This window comes from Diabrotica undecimpunctata, chromosome 1 (genome assembly GCF_040954645.1).
Source record: "Diabrotica undecimpunctata isolate CICGRU chromosome 1, icDiaUnde3, whole genome shotgun sequence".
Classification (NCBI taxonomy): Eukaryota; Metazoa; Arthropoda; class Insecta; order Coleoptera; family Chrysomelidae; genus Diabrotica; species Diabrotica undecimpunctata.
Window position 1 is genome coordinate 4,997,902 of NC_092803.1, and position 26,166 is coordinate 5,024,067.

The 26,166-nt window shown below is 32.6% G+C and overlaps 1 protein-coding gene across 1 annotated transcript in view; it reads left to right on the plus strand.

The window, feature by feature from the left end:
• The window catches only part of LOC140444361 (uncharacterized), a 52,235-nt gene extending 39,640 nt beyond the window's left edge, over positions 1-12,595 (plus strand). The window contains exon 4 of the mRNA XM_072536112.1: positions 11,012-12,595. Within this exon, the coding sequence (XP_072392213.1) occupies positions 11,012-12,569 (1,558 nt within the window). The 3' untranslated portion in view covers positions 12,570-12,595. The remainder of the gene's footprint in view (positions 1-11,011) is intronic.
• Positions 12,596-26,166: the final 13,571 nt, after the last annotated feature.

The window sequence follows — 26,166 nt, forward strand, 5'->3', positions numbered from 1 at the left end:
AATAAACCACCTTCAACAAAACCGTCTGAACTGCCAATGTGTACTATTATCAGCCTGCGTCCCTTTCCTGATGGTGGGTTTAAACCAGTAGATAAGTTATTTACAAAAGCGTGCCTTTGACTTGTAACAGTTTCATCCTGCCAAAATTTATTTGGTGTATGACCCTCGTTGATCCATGTTTCATTAAGATAAAATATTTTTCTTTTTTGGTTTCTCATTTCCTTTATGGTTCTTAGAAAATGTCTTCTCCATATGACAATATCGCTTCTTTCTAATAAAATAGACTTTCTGGGATTCTTTTTCCAGCGGAAGCCTATTTCTTTTAAAAGTTTCCATAACGTACTTCAACTCATTTCTGGGTAATCCTTATCATCTCGAACTGAGACAAGAACTTTATCCAATGTTGGAAATTCTTGTCTAAAGAAGAATTCATGCACTTTCCGTCGAAGTCCTTCTTTAAAATGATATTCTATTTGAAATTTTGGTTTCCCTGGAGCATTACGTGGCATTTGAAAACTACCACATTTCTCTTCTTTAATAACTCTGTAAATCGTAGATTTCCCAACACCAAGTGTACTGCTAACTAACTCAACGGTCTCATCAACACTTTCACATAAACGTTTGTCTGTAAATGATTTAAAACAATTAAATATTAATGTTTTTTCATTAACTGTTAGAGGAGAAACTTTTCGGCGTTTACACGGCACTTCCAAATTTTCCATAACACTAGTATACACAATAAACTGCACCTTGCAACTGAAGTACCTACTTTTAGTGAACTGTTAAGAATTTTGAATACGCCACTTGGACCTTCCTATATACAAAATGGAAAAACCCACTATCACATTTTCTGTGGAATAAGTTTAGAAGGTAATTATCTATTCAATTACTGTCGTAGATTCCTGTTATTAAAGAATTAAATGTTTGATTGTTGAAACCCTTACTTCGTGGAATGCACTCATTTCAGATAAAACAAAACGTTTTATTTTATCTAAAGAATTAAACTTTATTTTGCAAATAGGCAAAGAATTAAACTTTATTTTGCAAATAGATAAAATAAAACGTTTTATTTTATCTAAAGAATTAAACTTTATTTTGCAAATAGGTAGGTACTTATTAAACTTTTATTGGTTATATATAACCAATAAAATAAACATCTTACATTTCTTGCAAATTCATTAGTACCTGTTAACCTCCATCACTCCGACACTGGCAACCTTATTTAGGGATTAGTATCCCTCACAACTATTGTATTCTATTCTGCTCCAACCTTTATACCTGGTGGTCATACTCAATTTAAAATTGTTTTCCTATATACTTCTCTAAACTTGTTGACAAATATCTGTTTTTCATTGAGTCACCCGTATCAACAGTTTAGGGATTTGCATACATAATTTATTGTTTTATTACTCTCTCATACATAAAAATACACTATAGGGTATGTGATAATATTTACAAAGAATTTTGATCACCAATTTTGACTTTTCTCAAATACAAAGGTTTATTATATTGTTTTTTTAACGTAAATTTGTATAAAAAGACATATACAGGTATAAAACGTTTAGTAAGTCTCTCATTCACTTCGGGGAAGTAAGACAAGCCATAGTATTTGACAGGTGGAAAACAATGTTGAGGTACATCAACTTGAACTGAATTTGTAGGGAGAAAACTTTAATTTTCTGCTAAATTAGTCAAGATTCTGTCAAATAATGGGGATTAATTTTTAATAAGAACGATTTTAATTTAACTGATTCAATTGTTAACATGTCAACCTACACCGTGTTATTTTTTCATCAGTGTCTCTTTTTTTCAAATACACCAGTGATGCTATAAAATATTTCCTATATATCGTTTTACTTAATTACTTACGCATTACAAAATATAGAAACCAAAATTTTGACTGCTGATATTTGCGTTTTTGTTCGCTTTGTTAACCAAGTGGTGTAATTACTATTTAAATGGGAATAAGCCACAATTAAAGGTTAAAGTACGTTTATTGATGTTTCAATTTCCACTTCGGAAATCGTTCTCAAAATACAAACATATTCTAAAGCATAAATCCCCTTATAACTTGCATGCTCATCAAGAATAAGAATAACTTTATCGTCATTACTAGCTTTCACAAAATTTTGGAAATGCTTAATCCATTTTAGAAATATTTCGGTTGTCATCCATCCTGATTGTTGAGTCACACCTAAAGTTCCTGGAGAAGCTTCGTCGACAAATTCATTTTTCATATTTTTCTAAAATATCATCATCGGTGGGACAAATGTACCGATAGCATTAACGCAGCAAACAATAGTGGCGCCCTGTGCGCAAAATTTTCTGTGGTTTTTGTACAGTAGAAAGGCCCGATTCATCAGCATTATATATTCTATGTGGCTTGTAGTCTAAAGACTCCAGAAGTTTTTCATATAACTGAAAAAACTTTTCGACTTGGGGCCGATTAAAGGCCTGAGACCGGGCTGCTGAAGTAGGTTCAGGTTTCTGTAAAGATATATCTTTATTTCGTCTTAAAAATCCTTCCATCCATTCTTGTCCAGCCTTTTGTTTTTGTGGATTAAATTTATGAGCAAAGTTGTTTTTTTTTTTAGCAAAATGAAAAGCTAGTTCTTGGACCGATGCGATCGTCAACCCAAACAAACGCGATACAAGGAATTTCAAGTGCTGCACTAAGTGTCTTTCCACATCATAAGGAAAGGTGGGTTTCCATCATCATCTAAAACCTTTCAAATTGAACTCCAATGTTTTATTGTTGTCCAATGCGTGCCTCTGTGGAGTTGCTTTGGGAACACCAAATGTTTTTGATGCCAATAACCAACCCATTCCCTTTTTTCGAACTGCTTCTATAGCTCTCTGCATTGAATATCCACTCCAGGATTGGCGATCAGTCTTACGCTTATAATTGCGAGGCATTTTGTTATATCTGTAATAAATAAAGACCTAGATTACATTTTCAGTTCATTACTGAAAACATAATGTCCGTTGTTCAGCTATGTCGTTTTGTCCATATAGCGTTATGAAAGAAAAAAATGAAAAATTAAATTCAAAGAGTGCTTCTTTTGTAGAATAAATTATATCAAGAGGCAAAACAAATCCATTAGTGATAAAATAAATGCAACAAAAATAGGTAAAATAGCGAAAAACTTACCATTTATACAAAAAACTTTTCGTCTGTATAAAAACTTATACTGTACATACTCTACAAACAGTGAGACAGTGAGAAATGAGTGAGATGGGCGTAAGCCCGTTTTCACAGGCCGTTAAGTTCCATTCGGGCCACATGTTTCAATTGTCAGCTACGCGTTCAATGCCGTTACATCACCGCATAATAACTATGATATATGTCATTTTGTACTTGTATGTCGTTTTGTACGTATTTTCCCTACGACAAATGAGAGTCCAAATAAACTTATCAAGCAATTGCTTCTCTTGAACAGTATTTTTCACCACCAGGAAAATTTTTTCAACTGTTTTGAAAACAGGAAATAAATCACCATTTAAACTAGTATAATTTAAAACTAATGACATTACTAAGATCAAATTTTGATAATTGACGAGTTGAAGTTTGGTGTTTTTAAAATCATATACATTTTATACTTGTGGCGCCATCTCTATGTCAAGCCCTTGACTTTTTGAATGATGTCATGCTCAAATAATATTTGTTAATAAATAGCAAATTCACTGTATACTGAAAGGTGTGCTGTGTATTTGTAAATATCACATTGACCACCGATTATTCGACTAGGCGGATGTTTTAACAAATGGAATGTCAACAATATTCGAAAATTCCAATGTTCTAAATAATACAAACAAAAAAATACTGTGTCATTTTAAAAATATTTTCAATAAAAGCATATCATGACTTTCACCTGTTAAAGGCTATAAAAAGTTGACGTAAAACAGACAAGTCCAACTCTGAACTTGTAATCAAAATTCTGTGCGTGTACTCAGAATATGTATTAGCGAAATAAGTATGCCATCTCCTGTAGTGAACTGGTTTTTCATATGCATATTTATTGCATTGCATTCCTTCATGTTAACGGTTACACGGAATTGTCATGATTTCCTCTTGCGTGATTCATGTTTCAATGAGAAAACTGAAGACTAAGGTCGTCTAAAATGTAAGAGAAACAGTAAGATTCAGAAGTATGTTAAATGTGGATAAATGTTAATATAAAAGTAATAATCAAATTATATTTATTATTGGTACAAATAAATCTATAATAAATATTCCAGTACAAATGTTTTTTTATTTATGTAGACTTACAATATATACTATATAAAATTTGCTACATTGGTAGAGGTGTGACCTCTTCTAACAATCGATCAATTATTTACCAAAAAATCGCATTCAAAGTTTAAAATTAAATAAAACCAAGGTTTCAAAATAAGTAAAAGCCCACAAGGGTTAAAACTAATAAGTATATGACTTGAAATGAGCTTCACAAACTCCCTTACTGAATTAAAATCCTTCTTTAAACCCAGATCTTACAAAAGCCTTAGGACGGATTCTCCGGCATTTGATGCTAATTCTGTAGCATAGTTCTTGTGTATTAGAGGTTCATTTCAAATCGCCTAAGAGGTATTTAAACCTGTATGTCTAGCTGGTCATTATATCGTACCACTTCTCCAAGCAAATAACCTTGAAGCAAAACGCTCATTCAAAAGCTCTCGAACCTGAACAGCACAATGAGATTGTGCTGTGGTGGTAAAATATTTTCTGGTCCCTTAACACGTTATTGTTGTTTTGAGTGGTTCAACAATACGGTCTACCAAAATTCCGGCCTACACATTAAATTTTTGAGGGTGGTAAGTATATGTTTTCCTAATCTAATGGTAATTGTTATCGGTCTTATAATAAGCTATATGCTATTCAACATGCGTTCTTGATGTTCTCCATCTTGCATCTACGTCGTATATCTGTACTTCTGCCTCTGTCCCATAGTGTCTTACCATCAATTGGTATGTCTTTTCATCTTTGCTGTTTCTAACATCCTTTTTGTTTTTTCTGTGTCAGGTCGTGATTCTGCCGCGTATGTCATTATTGGTCTGGTTACTATTTTGTAAATTCTGCCTTTCGTTTCTTTCCCGATATTTATATTTCTACATATTGTTTCATTCATGCAACCTGCAGCTCTGTTTTTTCTATTCACTTCACCTTCCACTTCAGTTTCGAGGTTTCCGTAGCTAGATAATGTTGTGCCTAGATATTTAAACTCCATCACTTGTTCTATTATCTGATCTTCCAGCTCCAATTTACATCTTAGTAAATTTACTGTTATAACCATGCATTTTGTCTTTTTTTTGGGTAAATTGACATGTTAAATTTTCTGGCAATTATATTAAATTGGTGCAGCATATATTATAAATCATCTTCACTCTGATAGAGTAGTATTGCGTCGTCTGCATAGCATATTATTTGAAGTTGTTTTCTCCCATTTGGTATCCTTTTTTAGTTCTTACTTTTTTTATTATTTCATCCATAATCAGGTTGAACAATAGAGGACTCAAGGAATTTCAATGTCTTATTCCATTGCTAGCTTCAATAGGTTTAGTTTTTCTTTCACTTTTACTTTTATTGTGTTGTCTTTGTATTGTGATATTTTCGATCGTTTTGATTATTCCTAGAAAAACGAATATTGTAAAGCAAGTTCGAGTTATCTATTAGCTGTTGGATAAAAAGTTTGCGGAACTGTAGCAATGAAATTTATTTGCTTCTAAACTTCTATAAACACTAGTCCGTGAAACACCAGAAGCTTCAGATATTCTTCTGATAGACAGAGAGGGATCCATCTGCTGCTACTCCAATACCTTCATTTCGAATTGGACGACTTACTTCTCGTTTGATGTTAACTGAAGCCGTATTTTGAAATCTACGTGGGCCAAAACTTGCAAAAAAACAGCATTTGACTCAGAGTGAGCGACTGCAAACAAAGACTAACCCAAAGTCGGCGGCTGAATGAACATTTGCCAATCTGTATGACTTATGAATTAAACAATGAACTATACCAGATCATTAAACGAGCATACCCCAGGTGAGAAGAATTATAAATCCAAAATATCCAGTTCCAACGATTCTAAAGGAAACAAAAAGACGAGCAGAAAACGTACAAACAACACTTACAATTGTCAACGGTTATTATCAAATAACCAACTGGTATATTGAGCAAATTAATTTAAGAAAATTGCGTGTGATATACTAGTCATCTGGGAAATATGGACAAAATTAGCATAGACAAGAATTTTAACTCATTTATTATATATTGAACCGGTGGTTGTGATTTCACAAATATAAAGAAAAAAATTACTACAACAATAGTACAAGAAACAATACTTGATATATTAACATCGGAAGTTACAAAAACAATCAATACGACAAAGTCACGAAAAGCCTCAGGTCCAGATGAAATATACGTAGAGATGATAAAGCTTATCAATGAAGAAAATCTTTAGACGTTAACACTATTATTTAACAAAATATATACCACTGGAATCTTCCCAGAAGACTGGCTTAGATCGACATTTATACCTATACCCAAGAAAAATAAAGCAAATAGATGCTTACAGTTCAGATTAATTAGCCTGATGAGCCATTTATCAACGAATATACAGAGAATGCGAAAGAAACCTGAGCGACAATCAATTTGGATTTTTTATGGGGCTTAGTACAAGGGAGGCATTATTTGGCCTCCAGATATTACTACAAAAATGCCGAGATCAGTGAAAAGACGTGTTTCTCTGTTTTATCGACTACAAAAAAGAGTTTGATCGAGTAAAACACACAGAACTCATAGAAACCCTAACACAACATGGTATAGACCATAACACTGTAGCACTTATTAAAAAACTATATTGGGATCAAATGGCGTCGATCAAAATAGACAATCGTCTGACAGCAGAATTGCCAATAAAAAGAGGAGTTCATCAGGGCTGTGTACTTTCTCCACTGTTATTTAATATATAGTCCGAAAAGATCTTTCAAAATACCCTCGAAAATATTGAAGAAGGAATAAAAATCAACGGAGAATACGTAAACAACTTAAGATACGCAGACGACACCGTCATTATTGCGGACAGTGCTAAGGGTTTACAACGACTTTTGAATGTCATAACCAGAGAGGGAGATAGCTTGGGACTAAATATAAACACAAATAAAACAAAAGTAATGGCTGTTACACGTGCACCATTTGTCGACATTAATATTTTTATCTACAACAAACATATAGAACCAGTACAAAGATTCCAGTATCTTGGTTGCTGGATAACAAACGATCTTGACCACGAGGTCGTGCTCGTATAGAATATGCTAGGTACGCATTTCAACGAATGAAAAAATTCCTAATAAACTCTACGTTATCGTTGGATATCCGATGCCAAATTGTAAAAACGTTTATTTATTCCATATTGCTATACGGAGTGGAAACTTGGACTCTCAGAATTACAAGTATGAGGCGTATAGAACCTTTGAGATGTGGGTTTTTCGAAGGATGCTAAAGATCTCTTGGACAGAGCACGTGACCAACAACGAGGTGCTAAGAAAAATGGGTACTGAAAGTAAACTCCTAAATATTGTAAAAAACAGAAAACGATTTTTCTAGGATATATTTACAGATGAGAAAAATACAACTTCCTACGACTTATAATGGAAGGGAAAGTGGAAGAAAGAAGCGGTCCAGGAAGAAGAAAATGCTCCTGGTTGAAGAATGTAAGAGACTGGACAGGTATGGATACACATTCGATGCTAAGTACTGCTTAATATAGAGAGCCATTTGCTGTAGTTATAGCGAACCTTCAGTAATAGAGAAGACACCTTAAGAAGAAGGTTGTGATTTGTGACATACTTTTAGTCCTATAGTTCCGCAGGGAGATTATCTATTCCGAGTGATTGCTTTCTGGCTAGATTTTTACTGCGTGTTTAGTTTCAAGAATCGTTGATAATTCCTTTTTTCTCTTGTCTGTTCTACTTACCTCATCTCTTTCATCTTCCAGGTTTTCTTCTTCTTTCCTTGGTGTTAATACGTCACCATTCAGGCTCTTGCATTGGTTTGTAGTTGCCGTGAATTATTTCCGTTGATGTTAACTTTCTTATAGAATGTTCTGATTTGTTTTGTTTTTCTTTTAAGATTTTTTATATATTTAAGTGGTTTACATTTGTGCTAGTGCGACGGCTAACCGTTTTTTGTAGACTTCATTTTTTCTCTTGTTACTTTCTTGCATTCATCATCATGCAGATTGTTGTCATAAATATTTGTTATTCATTAAATATTTCTGGAAGTATCCAAGATTATGATTTTTGAATAGTTAATCCTTCAGTTCAATTAAATATCTGTTCATAGTTCCATTAGATAAAACAGAAATACATTTATTGAATATACTTTAGAAATATTTGAATACAAAACTTAGTTTAGTATTTTTATTGAGAATAAGCCACAATTTTACTTAAAAATACGTTTATTTTCCGAAGTGGAAATCGAAACTTCAAAAATATACTTAAATTGTGGCTTATTCCCAATAAAAATAATAAAGTGTATTAAGATGCCCCAATTTTCATTGTTCAGTAGTTTTCCACTGTCTTTGTAATAAATATAAATTAAAATTTATGATGTGACTTAATAATACAATTTATGACACAGATATCAAAAAAGGTTACAATAGGGATAAAAAACCATTTCTATATATGTTGCTTAATGAAAAATACTCTTAAAATTTTACTTAGTAGTGAGATATCGTGCAAAAATTGTTATCGATTAGGTACTAATAAATTTTGTGGAAACAAATACACTAAATTACTTTTTTGATAATAGCTATGCCAATTACTAAATAAATTGGGTTTCCATTAATCACACATATTCCATACTTTGGGAATCTTTCTGTTGTTGGTATTTTTTTATTAAAAAAATTACTACCATGTACATAGGTACAAAAAATATATTGGTAGTTGTTATAAATGCATATCTTTATGTGTCCTAAAGCTAAATAAAGATATTCAAAATGAAATTCTTTTAATTGTAATAAAAATGACAACTATATGTATAATTTTTGCAAAGTTACTATAACTATTTCGTTATTTGTATAAATAAAATGTTGAACTTAATGTATATTATGGTGGTTTTATTTCCCTGTATATGTTTATTACACTTATGATATTATCACGTGTTTTTCGTGTAATTAATATTATTTTATATTTATACTATTTATATAGAAAATTATTAAATTTTTATTCCAAATACAATGCTCAAAATGAGAACTCCATAACGAAAGAAATCAAAAGAAGAATAATTCTGTTTTGTAAGTTCTTTTTTGATCAGCTTAGACACATGAAAGTAGAAATGAAGCCAGAAAATAAAAATTACAATACACAAAACCCTTATACTGCCAGTGTTAACACATGGATCGGAAACATGAACCATCTCCAAGACAGATGAAATTTTTTTGCTCATATTTGAACGAAGATTCCTGAGAAAAAGGTATTTGGAATTATAAAATATACAACAAATACAAACAGATATCTGGTGGTAAAGACGTATAATCTCACACAAAAATAAAAAGACTAAGATGGGTAGCATATCTAGCAAGATAAAAACAGAAATCTTCCTAGACAAATTTTTATGTCACAGCCAGTGAGAAGTAGACGAAGAGATAGATGATGCAAAAATAGGTCCAGCAAACTGGAAACAGTTGGCAATGAATAGGGATGACTGACGAAATAGACTTAGGAAAGTCTACTACAGAGTTTTAGAAACAATGACGATAATGACAGTGCTCAAACAATTAGAAACACATTGGATTTAATAATCCATAATGTTTTTAATAAAAAAGAAATGCATATTTCCTCTGGTGAGAAAGAACTGGTGGACATAATATACATAAAAGAGGATACAAGGGTGACCTGCTTTACAAATTTTTATGTTTAAAAAAAATTAAGAATTCTTTCCAGAAACACCTAATATAATAACAAATGAGCTCGTTAAAAGTATAATTCAACTTCGTATACAAAAAATAATAACCACTAATAGAATACTAGACGAATGGAGGAGAGCGATGATGCTGATGTTCTTCGAGAAAGAAAATAGGAAAGGTTTATATAGTTACCTATAAAAACTCCCTATAGTGTTCATAATTTGATTTTGATCCTCAATGATTTGTCCCTATTCATTTCTTAATTTGTGGATGTTTTTTCTTCCAATGGACATGGTCGATCTGAGTACTTTTATGCTTTTGGATTTTTTATTACTCTAGTTTTATGCTTGGATTTAATTTTTTGTTTTTGTGTTCAGCACAAGGATAGTAGACTTAAAAGACATTTTTAAGTCTATTATCCCAGTTTGTTTAAAAATAAAGGTTTTTAATCAGTGCATTTTACCGGTTCTTACATATGGTGCAGAAACACTGACTCTGACAAAAAGAACAGTAGATAAAATAAGAGTTACACAACGCGCTATGGAAAGATCAATATTAGGTATTACCATCAGAGATAAAGTACCAAACCTAGAAATAAGAAGAAGAACAGGAGTCACAGATGCAGTTGAAAAAATAGCCATGGCTAAATGAGCTTGGGCCGGACATGTTGCCAGATTAACGGATGATAGATGGACCATAAAGATTCTGGAATGGCGACCAAGGCAAGAGGCATATCGAAGCAGAGCCAACCTCAGCAATGGACAAGGAAAGATGAGATGGCCATTCTTTTTAGTTACAATTATTTCACAATATCCCTACGGTAGAAACATACCAATCTTTTCTTGTACTGCTAAGGATTTGACGGTTTTCCTAACACCTAAATTTAAAGATAACATTATCTACATGGCAAATATTTTATCGTTTTAGAAATTCCGTGACTGAAAATGTCCATTGTTAAGTATTTAAATAGTACTACAATAGATAAACCTTTATATGCAGGAAGTTTCGATAATATAATGACTTTTGTTACATTATTGTTTTGATATCTTATTTTCTATTCAAATTTTATCAATTTAAAAAATACTTTTATGTGTGTTTTTCATTCTAGATCTGCAGCTATTGAAGAAGGTAGAAAAGCATCGATAGAAAACACAAAAACTGAGAATGTAGTCTTAGATTTAATGGACGTTCGAACTCCACCAAGAATAAAACTTAAGCAGGAGAAATTAAAATACGAAAATTCCCATCCAGGTATTGCTATACCTGTCGATGAAGACTCCATTAACATAGAAGAAGGCACTACCAAAAAGTTCAATTTTTATAAACTGGAGAGACCGACTACAGACTCCAGTATCTCTACATGGATTCTGCTAAGTGGGCAACCGCTCACTACAAACAAACCAACTGTAGCAAACTCTACAAATAATGCAGGTGATGATAACAAGAAGAATGATACAATCGTTCCTATTTATAACAGAACAACAAGGCCATCGATGACCATAAATACATCAAATGTTATCAAAGAAAAAATCAAATTTACAGAAATAAGTAAGTTTAGTCAAAAGAAAAGAAAATCCACTACCACTTCTCCTCCTCCAACAACCACAGTTGCAGAAATAAAGAAAACTGAAAACAAAGTCCCAGAAGTAAAGGAAAAATCGAAAATAACATCTACTTATAGCACATCTGCATCAGTATCTGTATCTTCAGGTCATAAATCAGAAAATGATAAACAGGCTACAAAAATTAAAAAGAAGATATCTACAACAACTACTACCAAAGCACCTCTATTGACAAACTCTAGTAGTAAAAAAGATGAGAGTCTTGCAATGACAGCTAATACAGTAACTAAGATATCTACTTCAGAATCCAACATGGTCAACACTACCGCAACGAATTCTAGTTCAATTGCTCTAGAATCCAAAGATGGTTCAGTTTCTTTAACAACAGACAAGAAGAAAACCTCCTCTGGTAAAAAGAAGAAAAACAAACGTAGGAGGAAACCAGCAAGTAAAGAAAGTACAGCACTTACCAGTACCAACAAAATAAAAAATAAAAACAATGCAATCGGGGCTCAGATCTACAACTATCTATCTAGGGAGATAGTTCCTAGTCTTGGTGTTGGTTTAGTAGGCCTCATGGTGACTGCAGGCTTGGCCAGCTACTTTTTGTATCCATTCGGTGTGGCAAGAAGAAACTTTGATATTGATAGAAAAGACAAAGGCAACTATTTTTATAAAGACGAGTACTCAGGAGGAATGCTTGAAGAGGATGCTATTGGACAAGTCATAGCTGGTATGCCTGACAATAAATTGTTTCCTCAAACAATCTCAAAATCGTCAATTCCAAAGAACAATTATCTTAATAAGTTTTATAGGTCAAATGTGCAGTCTCCAATACAGTACAGCCAACCACACAAAAGATTTCCTCAAGAAAACGTGTCCGCACTCTTCGAAAGGGAAGATAACAAGAAATTTATAGAAGACAACGAAAACAAAGGTAACAATATTAAAGAAGAGAAGAGATTTGTTGTTGGTAGTGTTCAGAAAGAAGAAATCCAGAAGGTGACACCTGCTGCCGTGCCTGAACATGGACCAAGGAGCTTGGGCCTTAGCAGGATACCGAGAATGAAACAAGACTCTAGTGAGTCTTCTAAAAATAAATAAAATATATTATAGTTAAATGTGAAAAAGGAAAAACATTATTAATTCTTAGGCAACTTTCTAAAAGAGATATAAAACATTGGTTTTTTATTTATTTAAGAAGTAGAAGTGTAAAAAAGTAATTCCAACGATCGATTTTAATAGTTATAATTGATTTACTAAAATGTACGAGCCTTTTATTGAAAAAAAAAAAATTATTGAAAATTGTACGAGTCGTAGTGCGACTGGAAACCCTACCAGGAGATCTTAGCCAGAAGATTATAACTACTGACTTTTATGGCAGTTATAAATAAGGCAGTATTTTGTTAATTGTTGAGTAGATGTGGGAAATCCCAAAATTTGCGTTAATTTATTAAAGAAAGTTTTCCTATTGCATATTAACCATTATATTGAACATTTCCTTGGAATTACTTTTCTTCACCTAAACTTGACAAACTATAGATGTGACTGAACTTTAATTATAAGTAAAGATAATTCTAATGTAATTAACGCAAAAACAAGCTAAAAAGTATGTTGTTTTGATGCGTGGTAATGGTATTATCAATTAAAGCTTTAATTAAGATGTATTAGTTCGTTTCACTAATTATTTAAGAGTTTGACGTTTGAAAAATTCATACAGTTTTAAATAGTCTTGCAAAAATTACAGAATTACAGATTAAGTTTTGGATTTTCGGAAATTTTTCATTTCTGTATAATCTTTTCATATTTTCTTATACCTGTTTTTTATTTAAAGTAACTTCTTCTTTAAGTATTATGTCCTGTAGCTGCATAGTAGCTTCCATGAGAATTTCCTGTTACTGTTCTCGATTTTCTCTATAGTTCCAACTGTCATACACTTTCTATATAGTATAGACCTATATACCATTGTGATTGATGAAGAGCTATAGTTTACTATTATAAAGTAGTAGATTGCAAAGCAAAAACCTTGAAAACTCTGTCTTAAACTATACGTCAAATTAGTGATTTGGTTTATCACTATTGCTAAAAGTATATTTCGACTTTGTCGTGATAAAATACTAAAAAGTCTTATCAACTAAAAAAATTATACTGGATTGGTTTTGAAGGACAAAGTCCAACATATAAAAATTCGTGTCCTTATTTGTCTACCTTGGTCATTGTTTTCATTTACCCAGGTTCCCAGATATTTGTAATTATTCTCTTTTTCTACTGGTTTTCCCTCGATATATAATCTTCCTACTGTATGTTGCTTAGAAATAATCATGCGTTTGTTTTTCTTAACGTTCATTTGTACTACATATTTTATACTGACTTGAAGTTATCTATTTACTAAGCGTTGCAGTGCTTTTAGACTGTCTGCAAAAACAGCGGTGTCATCTACGAATCTTATGTTGTTCAATATTTTTCCGTTTATTAATATACCCTGTTGTTCCTCTGACCTATAGTTTCTGTATCGACATTTTTGATTCTAATCTTTGCTTTTTGATTCCAGTACATATTGACAATAACCTGTATATCTCGACTACCCATATTCTTTTCTTTTAACATTCTTACGAGTTTCTGATTTCGTACTCTATCAAAAGCCTTTAGATAATCTATAAAGTAGACATAGAGATCCTGGTTCATATCTTCTCGTCTTTGCGCGAGAACATTAAAAGCGAACAGAGCCTCTCTCGTTCCTAGTCCTCCTTTGAATCCAAACTGGGTGTCATCTATATCTTCTACCATTTTTTTGTATAGTCTTCCATGTATTATTTTGAGAAATATCTACGTGGCTTATTAAGAAAATTGTTCTGTACTGAGAGCATTCTGTCGCATGTACTGACTTTCTTAGTGTTACAAACGTGGACAGCAACCAATCTTCAGATATTACTCTTGTTGTATATCCTTTATTGACCAAATCTTAAAAGTATATGCAGTGTTTCTTCGTCAATGCATTTAATTAGCTCAGTGGGTATCTGATCTGGGCATACTGACTTTGCACTCTTTGCATTTCTAATTGCCTGTTCTAATTCGCACATTATTATTTTGGGTCCTGTTTGTTCCTGTGGTTCTTTTTGTTTCATTCTATCATCGTCGAATAGTTTTATTATGTAGTCTTGCCAAAATCTTGGTTTATTTTTGATGTCTGGAATGAGTTTACCATTATTATCTTTAAGCATCACATAGTGTGCTCGCTTTTTTGTATTTGTTAGTTCTTTTATTTTTATATGCATATTAAAGCTGTCATATTTCCTGTCATACTCTTCTGTTTCTATGCATTGATCTGTTAAACACTTTTCTTTGGCCTTTTTGATCTTTACTTTAATTCTACTTTATAGTTCTTGATATTTTGGCTTATTTCTCCCTTTGGCTTTTCTCCTCTCTTCTATTAATGCTAAAATTTCTAAAGTCATCCACTTATGTCTTTTATTTGTCTTTTCAGGCTTTAAATTTTCTTCTGCAGCCTTTAGTAATGCCTTCTGAATATTGCTCAAATAGATTTCTTCTCCTACTTCTGTTAGATTTGAGTTGACTTGTTGAATCACTTTTTGATGTATTTTTCTTTTTCTTAATTTTGTATAATCAAACGGTTCTTTGTTTTTAGGTATTACAATCTTTTTGAGTATCACGTCCATTCTAGTTGTCAGCGGGTTATGATCTGAGTTGACATCTGCTCCGGAGTTATTATTATCGATGGATGGTTTATAATTCTTTAATCTTCTTAGCATTAAATGGAATTTTTTAGATATGTTTAGTTCTTTTCTTGTCTTCTTTATATGGACTTTTTAACACAGTACCTTCAGAACTTTTAGAGAAATGGTTTGAATAGTTTTAATCAGTTTAACATAGCGCCTGACCTAAATCGTGTCCTCATTTATTTGCAATTGATTATTGTGATTACACCCTATTCGCATATTTTCTAGATATCTGTTAATATAATCCATTAACAAGGAGGACTTTTCCACTCAATCTGTCTTATTTGGAATGATGAAGATCTTATTCCAACTCTAATTTCAAGACTTTGAGAGAAGTGCTTTTCTCATTTTAACTAATAAATTGTTTTGACTAGTGTTATTATAGTGTATGAATGTTTCAAAATGTCGGCACACTAATTGCCAGCTAGAAAGAACCAATGATGCGCATAGTTGATATTGCGAATATTTCTGGGAAGCTCTTGATGGATGACATTCTTAAGAAGGTGTCTTATCGTGACCGGCATTAACATCGAATTGTTTGGAACGTATGGGTATTTTCTAGCTGGCGCTTACTGTATTTAAATTATAATAAATGAGACAACTGTTGACCATGACCTATTTATAATATTGTGTATTATAGCGTTTTTGATTGACCTAAGTATTATAATATTTTACTAGCCAATACAATGCATCTAGTTAAGTAGTGGCAAGTCATAGCAATCTCTAAAAATATTTTATAAAATGTAGACTATTACATTGTCCATTAAGTTTTTTGTGAGGTAATGGTAGATTTTGATTTTCTTTAATCGAACATATTGTAAAACTGACAATAAAAGGGAGAAATTTCTCTCCTCCCGTATTTATATGAAATATTTAATTTATGGAACTTTAATCTGTGCATTATATGCATGTTTTAACTGTATATGTAGCTAATAATACCAAACTTTACTTTATTACGGTCAACATATTATAAAAACAACTTCCAGTTTATATTTAAGCACCTTTGTAAACATTGAGCATCTAGAATGTCCTGATTTTTCTGTTTAAAAATTTGCATTGCAGCCATATTGTGACATGTTTCGCTATACTGTTAATATACAGGATGTTTCAAAAAGGTAGGTCATAAATTAAATCATGCATTCCGGGGACAAAAATAAAGTGATTAAATCCAACTTACCTTAATATAAAAATATACACAAAAAAAGTTACAGCCCTTTGAAGTTACAAAATAAAAATTGTTTTTTTGCATTATCTCCTAAACTACTTGACATTTTGTAATAAAAATGGACACGTTACTTTCTTGTTCTGAAAGCATTTTTCATAAAAAAGAAACAACAAAATCTAAGCGCACAGAAAAATTTTAAGGTGTGCAGCCCTAAATCCCCCCAAACTTGAGTACGTTCAAATCAAATGAATTTTGTGGCATCATTAGTTTAACACATTATTTTTTAAAATTTTTTGCCTTTTATCACTTTTTTCAAAAAAACGTTTTTATCGAGTTACGGCCCTTTTCAATAACCTTTAAAAAATTACGTGCAACTAAATAAATGGTTTAAATGAATTAACAGGTACAAAAAAATGTGTATAACCTCTATAAATATGATATTACAATAAATGTTCAAAATGACCCCCATTTTCTTCAATACACATTCGGTATCGTTTTAATAAGGAAAACCGAATGCGCTGAAAAATCATATTTTTCTGACAAAATTAATTTGCAGCTTCAATTATTGTAACCCTCAATTGTTGTTCGTCCCCTATTGTTACAGAATACACTTTCTCTTTCATAACCCCCCAAAAGCAAAAGTCCATGGGTTAAAACCTGGACTTCTGGGTGGCCAAGAAATAGGTGCGTCAGAACCCCTTCCAATCCACCGACCAGGATACTGCTTGCAAAGGTATTCCAGGAGGAGCGCCATCTTGTAGAAACCACATATTTTGCCTTATTGCAATATTCACTTCTTCCAAATATTCTTGTAAATCGTTTGCCAATAATTGCAAATAATTATCACCATTTAAATTGTTGGGAGGAAATACTGGGCCTATTAGATTGTTATCCACAATTCCTGCCCAAACATTAACTTTGAAAGACCTTTGGCGAGGAGTCGTTTCTTTGGCGTGAGGATTTTCATCGGCCCAAATGTGCTTGTTATGATGGTTTGTTATTTCATTTCTACTGAAGTTAGCCTCAGCGGTAAACAAAATATTTCTAATAAAATACATTTCGAGTGTTTTCCATTAACAACCAATCGCAAAATCCAATCCTTTTAGGATAATCTTCAACCAATAACTCTTGAACCGTTATTAAGTGATAGGGTTTAAGCAGTTGATCCTTCAAACGCCTCTAAACCCTTACGTGAGGAACATTTAGTTGAGCAGCTACCACCCTTGTGCTTATTCCAGGGACTTCTTCAATGATTTCTAAAATGTCTTTATCAGTTGCATCCATTATTGGACGACCACTATTGTCAGCAACTTGAGGTTGGAATGTACCCGTTTCCCGTAAACGACGATCAATGGTCAGAAATGATCGTCTGTCGGGTGTATTTCGATAGGGGTGTTTTACTGCATAATGCCTTGCGGCTGCTGCACTATGTCCTTGACATTCACCTACGATATTTCCGATAGTTTATTGAAATCATAATTTAATCAGATTCAACTTACCCAAAGTTAAATGCATATCTGCCATTTCCTGAAATGTGTAGGCCATTGTAATATAAAATTTTTTAATATCCATCTTATTCACAGAATAAATGATAGCTTCAAATTATTGACTATTATTGATGGAACTGTTTGTACTTATTGTATCCGTAGAAACTAATTGTAATTTTATAGCCAACTAGGAAAAAACTAGTTTTTCGAAAAAGTGATAAGAGGCAAAATTTTCTAAAAATAATGTGTTAAACTAATGATGCCACAAAATTAATTTGATATGAACGTACTCAAAAGTTTGAGGGGATTTAGGGCTGCATACCCCCCTTCAAATTTTTCTGTGCACTTAGATTTTGTTGTTTCTTTTGCATGAAAAATGCTTTTAGAACAAGAAACTAACGTGTCCATTTTTATTACAAAATATCAAGTAATTTAGGAGATAATGCAAAAAAACAATTTTTATTTTGTAACTTCAAATGGCTGTAACTTTTTTTGTGTACACTTTTGTACAAAGCTAAGTTGGATTCAATCAATTTATTTTTTTCCTCGGAATGCGTGATATTTGAATTTTGATACACCCTGTATTTGTAATTTTATACTGGGTATAAGAAATTTCGAAGCAGCGATCTTCGTTGGTTCAGAGAGTTAATGAGCTCTTCCCGTCTTCGAGTTTTATTTTGACCTACCCCTATATGATAAGCCCTGATATAATGAAACATATCAATCATAACGTGGCCTAAGCACAAACTTTGAGAAAGAAAGGGTAGTAATTGAATGCTTCCAGATGCTTCAGACGCCGCCCTCTAGAAACACCTTCAGTTTTGACCGAATATCAAAATTTCAATAAATTTTTGGTATATTTATAATATTTTTGGAGATTGTCAAGATTTAGAAATATTGAAATCGCTATTAGATCCGCTTGTAGAAATTTTAGGTATATTAGTGGGAATTATTATTTATGTAATTATTTATTTATCACTTGTATGCTTTTTACTGAAAATTTGTAAATAAAATAAATTATATGACGATATTGTACATCTGTTTTTTATTTTTCAATAAAAAAACATATATATTTAAATTTAAGGATCAGTCTAGATGATTATGTATTTTTTCACGGGGAACCTGATCTAATTTCATCTATTTTTTTTCAATTATTGTTTGGGCATGTTTAATAAATAATAAAGTATTATAAAATATCATTTCATTACGATACTAAAATACAGGGTGTTCCTTTTAAGAAAACTCAGAAAATACTCATTCCGAGTTTCGACCAACCCTGTATATCAAAATGTAATATTTCATTATGTTATTAATTTTATACAATAGTAGAGTCTATTAAAAATCTTAAATATATTTTTTGATATCAAACCTCTACAATTCTACAGGCTGTTAATTTTGATACGAAATTAAGAAAAAAACGTGATTATCTTTTAATTTACCTCGTATAATACCACCGAGCCTTATATTGAAAAAACGAGGACATTAAAAAATGTCCAAAAATATAAAAATATACAGTGTGTTCTATTAAAAAAAATAAGTTTGTTTTATTCCGTCAATATGGTTCGCCCTGTATGTTTGAAAATATTTTTAGAGTATGGTCCTATCTGTGGTCAAACTTTAAATTAAATAATTTTTTTGTATTTTGTATTTTTTTGTATACATACACACAGGGTGCGGCACTAATGCCGCACCCTGTATGTATGTATACATGTATGCATTTAATTCGTTTAATTTAAGTTAATTCAATCATTTCTATGTATTATTGATATTAAATATCAAATATATAATAGGAGAAATCAAAATAAAGATAATTAAAGCAGAGAGAACAAGAAAAAACAAAAGAAGATGGAATCTGGAGAAGTTAAAAGTACAGAAACTAAGAGAACAATATGAGCCAACCCTAAAGGAAAATCTAACTGAAGCAAATAACACAGAGAACATATGGAAAAATATAAAAGAATCTACTTTGAATTCAGCTGAAGAGGTGCTAGAACAGCGGGAAATAAAAAGAAGGAAAGAGTGGTTTTATGCAGAATGCGAAATCAAAATCAAACAGAAAAACCAAGCAAGAGATAAATGGATATCAACTAAAGAAGAACATCATCGAAACGAATATAAAGAAAAAAAAAGCAGCGGATAATTGTTGCAAGAACAAAAAAAATGTGGTTGGAAGAGCTGTTAAAGGACCTAGAAAAGAATAGTAAAGACAGCGCCAAACTATTTGGATACCTAAAAGCTCAACAAAGAAAAGGCAGACCAGTAGTTAAAATTGACAATAGATCATGGGAAACACACTTCACAGAACTATATAAATGCAAAGAAATCCCGGAAGAGGAAATAGGAGCAATGGAAGAAATTAGAGATAATGAAATAGCGATACCAACATATGATAAATATTTAGACATCATTTAAAAAATGAAACAGAAAAGAACACCCGGACCAGATGAAATTCCTAATGAGCTGATTAAAAACGGAGGAGAAAAATTATTAACAACCATCTATAACCTAATAGTTAGAATATGGGAAGCAGAAGAAATGCCCGAGGATTGGAAAGAAGGCAGAATTATACCAATATTTAAGAAAGGAGAAGTAATAAACTGTAACAACTATAGAGCAATATCCCTATTGAACATATAAAATTCTAACAGCCTTCATCAAGCAAAAACTCACTCAATTTACAGAGAAAAAAATTGGGGATTGCCAGCAAGGATTCAGAGAAGGCAGATCTACTACAGATGCGATCCAAATAGTTACACAAACAATCGAAAAATGCCACGAACACAATATAGAACTCCACATCGTCTTCGTAGACTTCAGACAAGCCTTTGACTGTATTGAAAGAAATATATTATTTATTGAAATGAAAAATCAAGATATACCAGCAAAATTAATCAGATTAACAAAAATGACCATGGATGGAGCTCGAGCTAAAGTAACAACAGAAGAAGGTAACACAAAATCAATTGCAATAGAAACAGGAGTGCGGCAAGGCGATTCCCTGTCAACCACATTATTCAACATAGCAGTAGAAGGAACAGTCAAGGCCACCAAAATTGAAGGAACTATAGCCCACTCCTCAACACAAATAGTTGCATATGCAAATGATTTAGTTCTCATGGGAAGAGACAAGGAATATTAAAAAAAGCAGTAACAATCCTGGCAAAAAAAGGACGGAAAAGAGGTCTAGAAATTAACGAAGAAAAAACAAAATATCTACTCTGATCTAGAAGAGAAGATAACAGGACGAGAGAAATCAAAATAGAAAACTACACTTTTGAAAGAGTCCAACAATTTAAATATTTGGAAGTAATATTGAATGCCCAAAACAAGAGAAGTGAAGAAGTAACGGAACGAATACTAGCAGACAATAAAACATACTGGAGATATCATAGGCTTATGAAAGACAAGAACTTATCCAGAAATACAAAACTGAAAATATACAAAGTTGCAATCAGACCAGTAGTTACGTACGCAGCTGAGACAATGTGCCTCACGGAAAAAGATGAAGAAAACTTGAGAATTTTTGACAGGAAAATTATCAGACGGATTATGGGCCCGATAAGAATGCGCAACGGAGAAATGAGAAGAAAAATGAACCATGAACTAAGGACGTAATGAAGGGAGAAGATATAGTTAGACTTATTAAAGCACAGAGGCCGAGATGGCTGGGACACATAGAGAGAAGGAAAAACGACCTACTGATTAAGAAGATTACCAGATGGAAACCAGCAACTGAAAGACCAAGGAGAAGACCCAGAGAGAGATGGGAGGATCAGGTCATGAGAGATATCCAAATTCTAAAAGTGAGAAACTGGAGATGGCTGGGACACATAGAGAGAAGGAAAAACGACCTACTGATTAAGAAGATTACCAGATGGAAACCAGCAACTGAAAGACCAAGGAGAAGACCCAGAGAGAGATGGGAGGATCAGGTCATGAGAGATATCAAAATTCTAAAAGTGAGAAACTGGAGGGAACTATGCACATATCGAAATGAGTGGAAGAAAATTGTAACGAAAGCCAAGTCATACAACAAACTTTGATGAAATACAAGTGAAATGCGGAGTGATGCACTGCAATAAACGAATCAGGGAGCTCTAAGTAAGAACGGCAAACATTCCACCCGGAATGAAAAGCCCTGATGATGATTGATTGGGTAACAAAAGTAAAAAAATTAATATGAAATAATAATGCAATTTCGCTCGCCCTGGTTGCAAGCAAAATATCGAGTCACCATAGAAATCATTCGAACTGTCACTAATTAAACGCACTTATTAACAATTCAGTTTAATTTGATTTAGTTTTTCTTTTTATATAATTAATAACAGGAACTATTTTTTTTTAATGAAAAGTCTAGAAATTTCAAATCTTCTATGTTATGGTCCAATTAATCTGAACTCAAAGCACCTTAATTGTAAATAGTCATCTAGTTATAAGTAACTAATAAAAATACTTAAAGTAAGTATCGGTTGAATGGAAACCTAAAAAGTTTAAAACCCTTTCAGGAGACGAAATTAATAGTTATTTAACCAACAAGTGTATTAATAAGAGCGATTAACAATTGAGATATATAATGTTCGAGATTGTTAATCGCCATTTTAATTCACGAGTTCGTTACAAAACTTTTCCGTCGACCGTACTTTTCAGAAATAAAATCATCTTAGTTTAAATTTTTATTTACTTAACGATAAATAATGACATACAATGGCAGACAGTACTTACAGCGGCTACTTCATTTTAAATAATTTTTTAGTGGGAATATAAATAGGTATGTTTGGTTGCCTACACCACAGGCAACTGCCAATCACAGAGCATTAAATGTGGTTAAATTAATTGATACAAGCAATGTATGTTGTATTGCCTATAATGAAATCGTTCATTAATAGAAAATCATTCATTAATAGGGGTCATTAATCAATGATTTTGAGGGTGTTAAAATTAATCATAAATGGACGGTCGACGGAAAAAAGTTTTTATTATATAATATATTATATACAAGCCTTTTTGTTTGGATTATTAAAGGGAATGCTGGCAAAATCATTAGTACAAATTATTTTTAAAAATTCCGACCTTATTTAAACCAGGTGGATGAATAGGTCATACACTTTGACGTACTTCGGTATACTTTCTACTGTTAATTGATACTCTAGCTATAATTTTAGTTTAAGCTTATATCCGCTCTGTTTTTGTCAAGCTTCTATAAATAGATAAAAATACCTGTGGATAAATATCTTGCCATAAGTATATACCCAGTTCATCCTTTGAAGCATCAGTTTCAATTTCTTGTTAGATTAAAAATATCTTGCTATTGTTGCTGTCGTCAATAAATGGTGGTCAAGATAATGCTGTTGGATATTATCTCATTCCAATGTGACATCAATATTACATAATGGGGCTGTTACCTTTGACAAATTGGAACCAAACTTACCCAACAAATGGGACATACCTAAAATTGTTAATGTCTTTTTGATCACCATCACATCATTTGTATATAGGTAGATCTGAAATTGGCCTGACATATAGTTTATGTGACCCATCTCCACTATTAAAAAAATTCGTCCGATAAACTTTATTGATTTCAATCTAAATCGAATTTTAGGGCTATATTATTATTACTATACTATTATTATTATTAGTATTTATTTGCATAAAATCTAAACCTCTGGATAAAATATAGTAAAATACTAAGTCTGGCAATTAAGTTCCAAGACTATTGGCGCAACATCTTAATTTACCATTTTTTTTTTTTTTATTTTCCCTTCAATATACTCTATTTTGCATCCATACAAGCAAGCCTTCCATTGTGCGAAGCGGTGGTGCAGGTCATCTTCACTCATGACAGGAAAAATGACACCTCAAAACAGGATTTGATTCTTGGATACAGTTAGAAGTCTCAGGGTGCTAAATCTGGCGGAAAGGATGGATGCTTCCTGACTTCGACCTACTTGTTGGCCAAACAGTCATTAAAAGAGTTCGCGTCTGATGTAGGACCCAAGAATTCCCTTTACACATCTCCTTAGTCTTTGTAAAATCTCTAAATAATAATATTAATTAACTGTTTGATCTTGTACCCATTCCATGTAAACTGCATCCCACATATCGAAGAAAGCAATCAATATAGCTTGTTCTTAACTTATCGGACTCTCCAAGAGTTTAGAGTCTTCGACTGCATGGATTACCATGTACTATCAGAGTTAGATTGAAAAATCCATGATAAGTCACCAATTATGACCTTTGAAAGATAAAAGGCGATCAAAACCCTCGAATGGGGTGATAAAGGAATAAATGTGGACGGAGAAATGCTACAGCACTTAATCTACGCGGACGATATAGTCCTGATTGCAGACGATTTGGGACAAATAAAGAAAATGTTGGAAGAACTTAGTACAGCCTACTAAGAGTAGCGCAGAGGAGAATGGAGCGATCAATGATAGGGGCCGCTCTGCGAGACAGGATCAGAAACAAAGATCTACTAGCTAAGACCAAAGTCATAGACGTAATTGAAAGAAGCTGTAACTTAAAATGCAAATGGGCTGGACACGTTACCAGAATGAAGGACGAAAGATAGACTCGCAAACTAGTTGAATGGAGACCAAGAGCCGATAAACGTAACAGAGGAAGACCACCAACACGATGGCAAGACGACTTACGAAATACAACAAAAAACTGGATACAGCAAGCACAAGATAGAACACTTTGGAGCCAAACAGGGGAGGCCTATGTCCAGCAGTGGATTGAAAGAGGCTGATGATGATGACCTTTGAAAAAAGTCAAAATGTTTTTAGATGCATTCAATTGTGTTTACAAATGTTTTTACGATGCATCTTATGTTTCGCCGTTAGGAGTTAGGTTAGGAGTAAGTTAGAACTTTGCTCACGTTCAATTTCTTATATAAAACTTGTCTCGCGTTCTTTTCGAACCATTTTAGTACTTTTTGAACAGTAAAAATCACTTTTGAAGTCACAGGCTGTAAGGGGCGCTGGTCATTTTCAACATCCTTCCTCCTGTTCTTAAAATTAATGTATCACCCAAAAACTGCAACTAGACAGATAATTATTCTCGTAAATCCTTTCCAAAGTCTCATAGTTTTACGACAAGAACTTCTCAAGTTTAACAAAAACTTTTTCGTTAAAAAGTTAGTCTCGGAAGTTAGGTAATTACCAAATCTGGTACCCTTTTTCATACAATTTGTAATGATTCGAAAAATTATGTAGGTCACCAGTTTTATTTCAACTATTACTAATAGAGAAAACTAGTTAAGATTTGATTTCAGTATAGTGCATCCACTTACATATTACGTGTTTAGTCCTCTCAGGGCTACTATGCAGAAGTTCTAAACTTAAAATGATTTTTTTTTTTTTCGTAGGGCACATTTTTTTTTTTCGATATCTGGTTCCTGACATATTCTATAAAGCTCGAAGTTCTATCGTCTTCTCCACACTCCATTGTGTCCAAGTGGTCGTAGTATTTGTGGTTGTGTACTTATTTTAATATACTTCGTTTTGTACGAATTTATATTATTAAAACCATGTTTGCAGCTGATTCTCTTAATGCTACATATGCCTCTCGTACAGCGTTTTCCGTTCTACCATTCATATAGATATCATCAGCGTAGGCAAGCATTTACACTCATTTATTATATATTGAACCAATGGTTGTGATTTGAGACATACGTATTACTTTTTCCAGAGCCAGATTGAGCAGTATAAACGAGAGATAGTCTCCCTGGCACAGCCCGTTATTTGTTTTAAAAGGTTCAGACAGTTCCTGCTGAATTCGTACTCTATATTTAACTCTTTCAAGAGTTAGTTTTGTTAAATTTACCAACTGATTTGGTATTCCTAGCACTTTCATTGCTTTGAACATTTCTTTTCTATTCACAGAGTCATAGGCTGCTTTGTAGTCTATAAATATGTGATGAGTATCAATGCCATATTCCAGTGTTTTTTCCAAAATTTGTTCTGGGACTTCCTACTTCCTACTTCCAGCCTGGGATTTTCCTACTATCCATTCTGCGTATTTTTTTTTGCATATGGTGCCATACGGTGACACAAGTATGATTACACACGGAGTACTGTGTAAAATATTTTATACGTTCTGTAGTTCAAAGATATCTACTTTTTTGTAAATGGTGCAAAGTATTCCAATATTTTAATCATCGGGGAGGGATGGATTTCTGTGTCCATATTTTACTGTGTCACCTATACCTTGTAATGATTGGAATTTTCAGCTACACATATCCTATAGGTAGAAAAGTTGTCCAAGGTAAAACGAGAGGGGTAATTTTAACAAATCAAAAATAAAACAACATC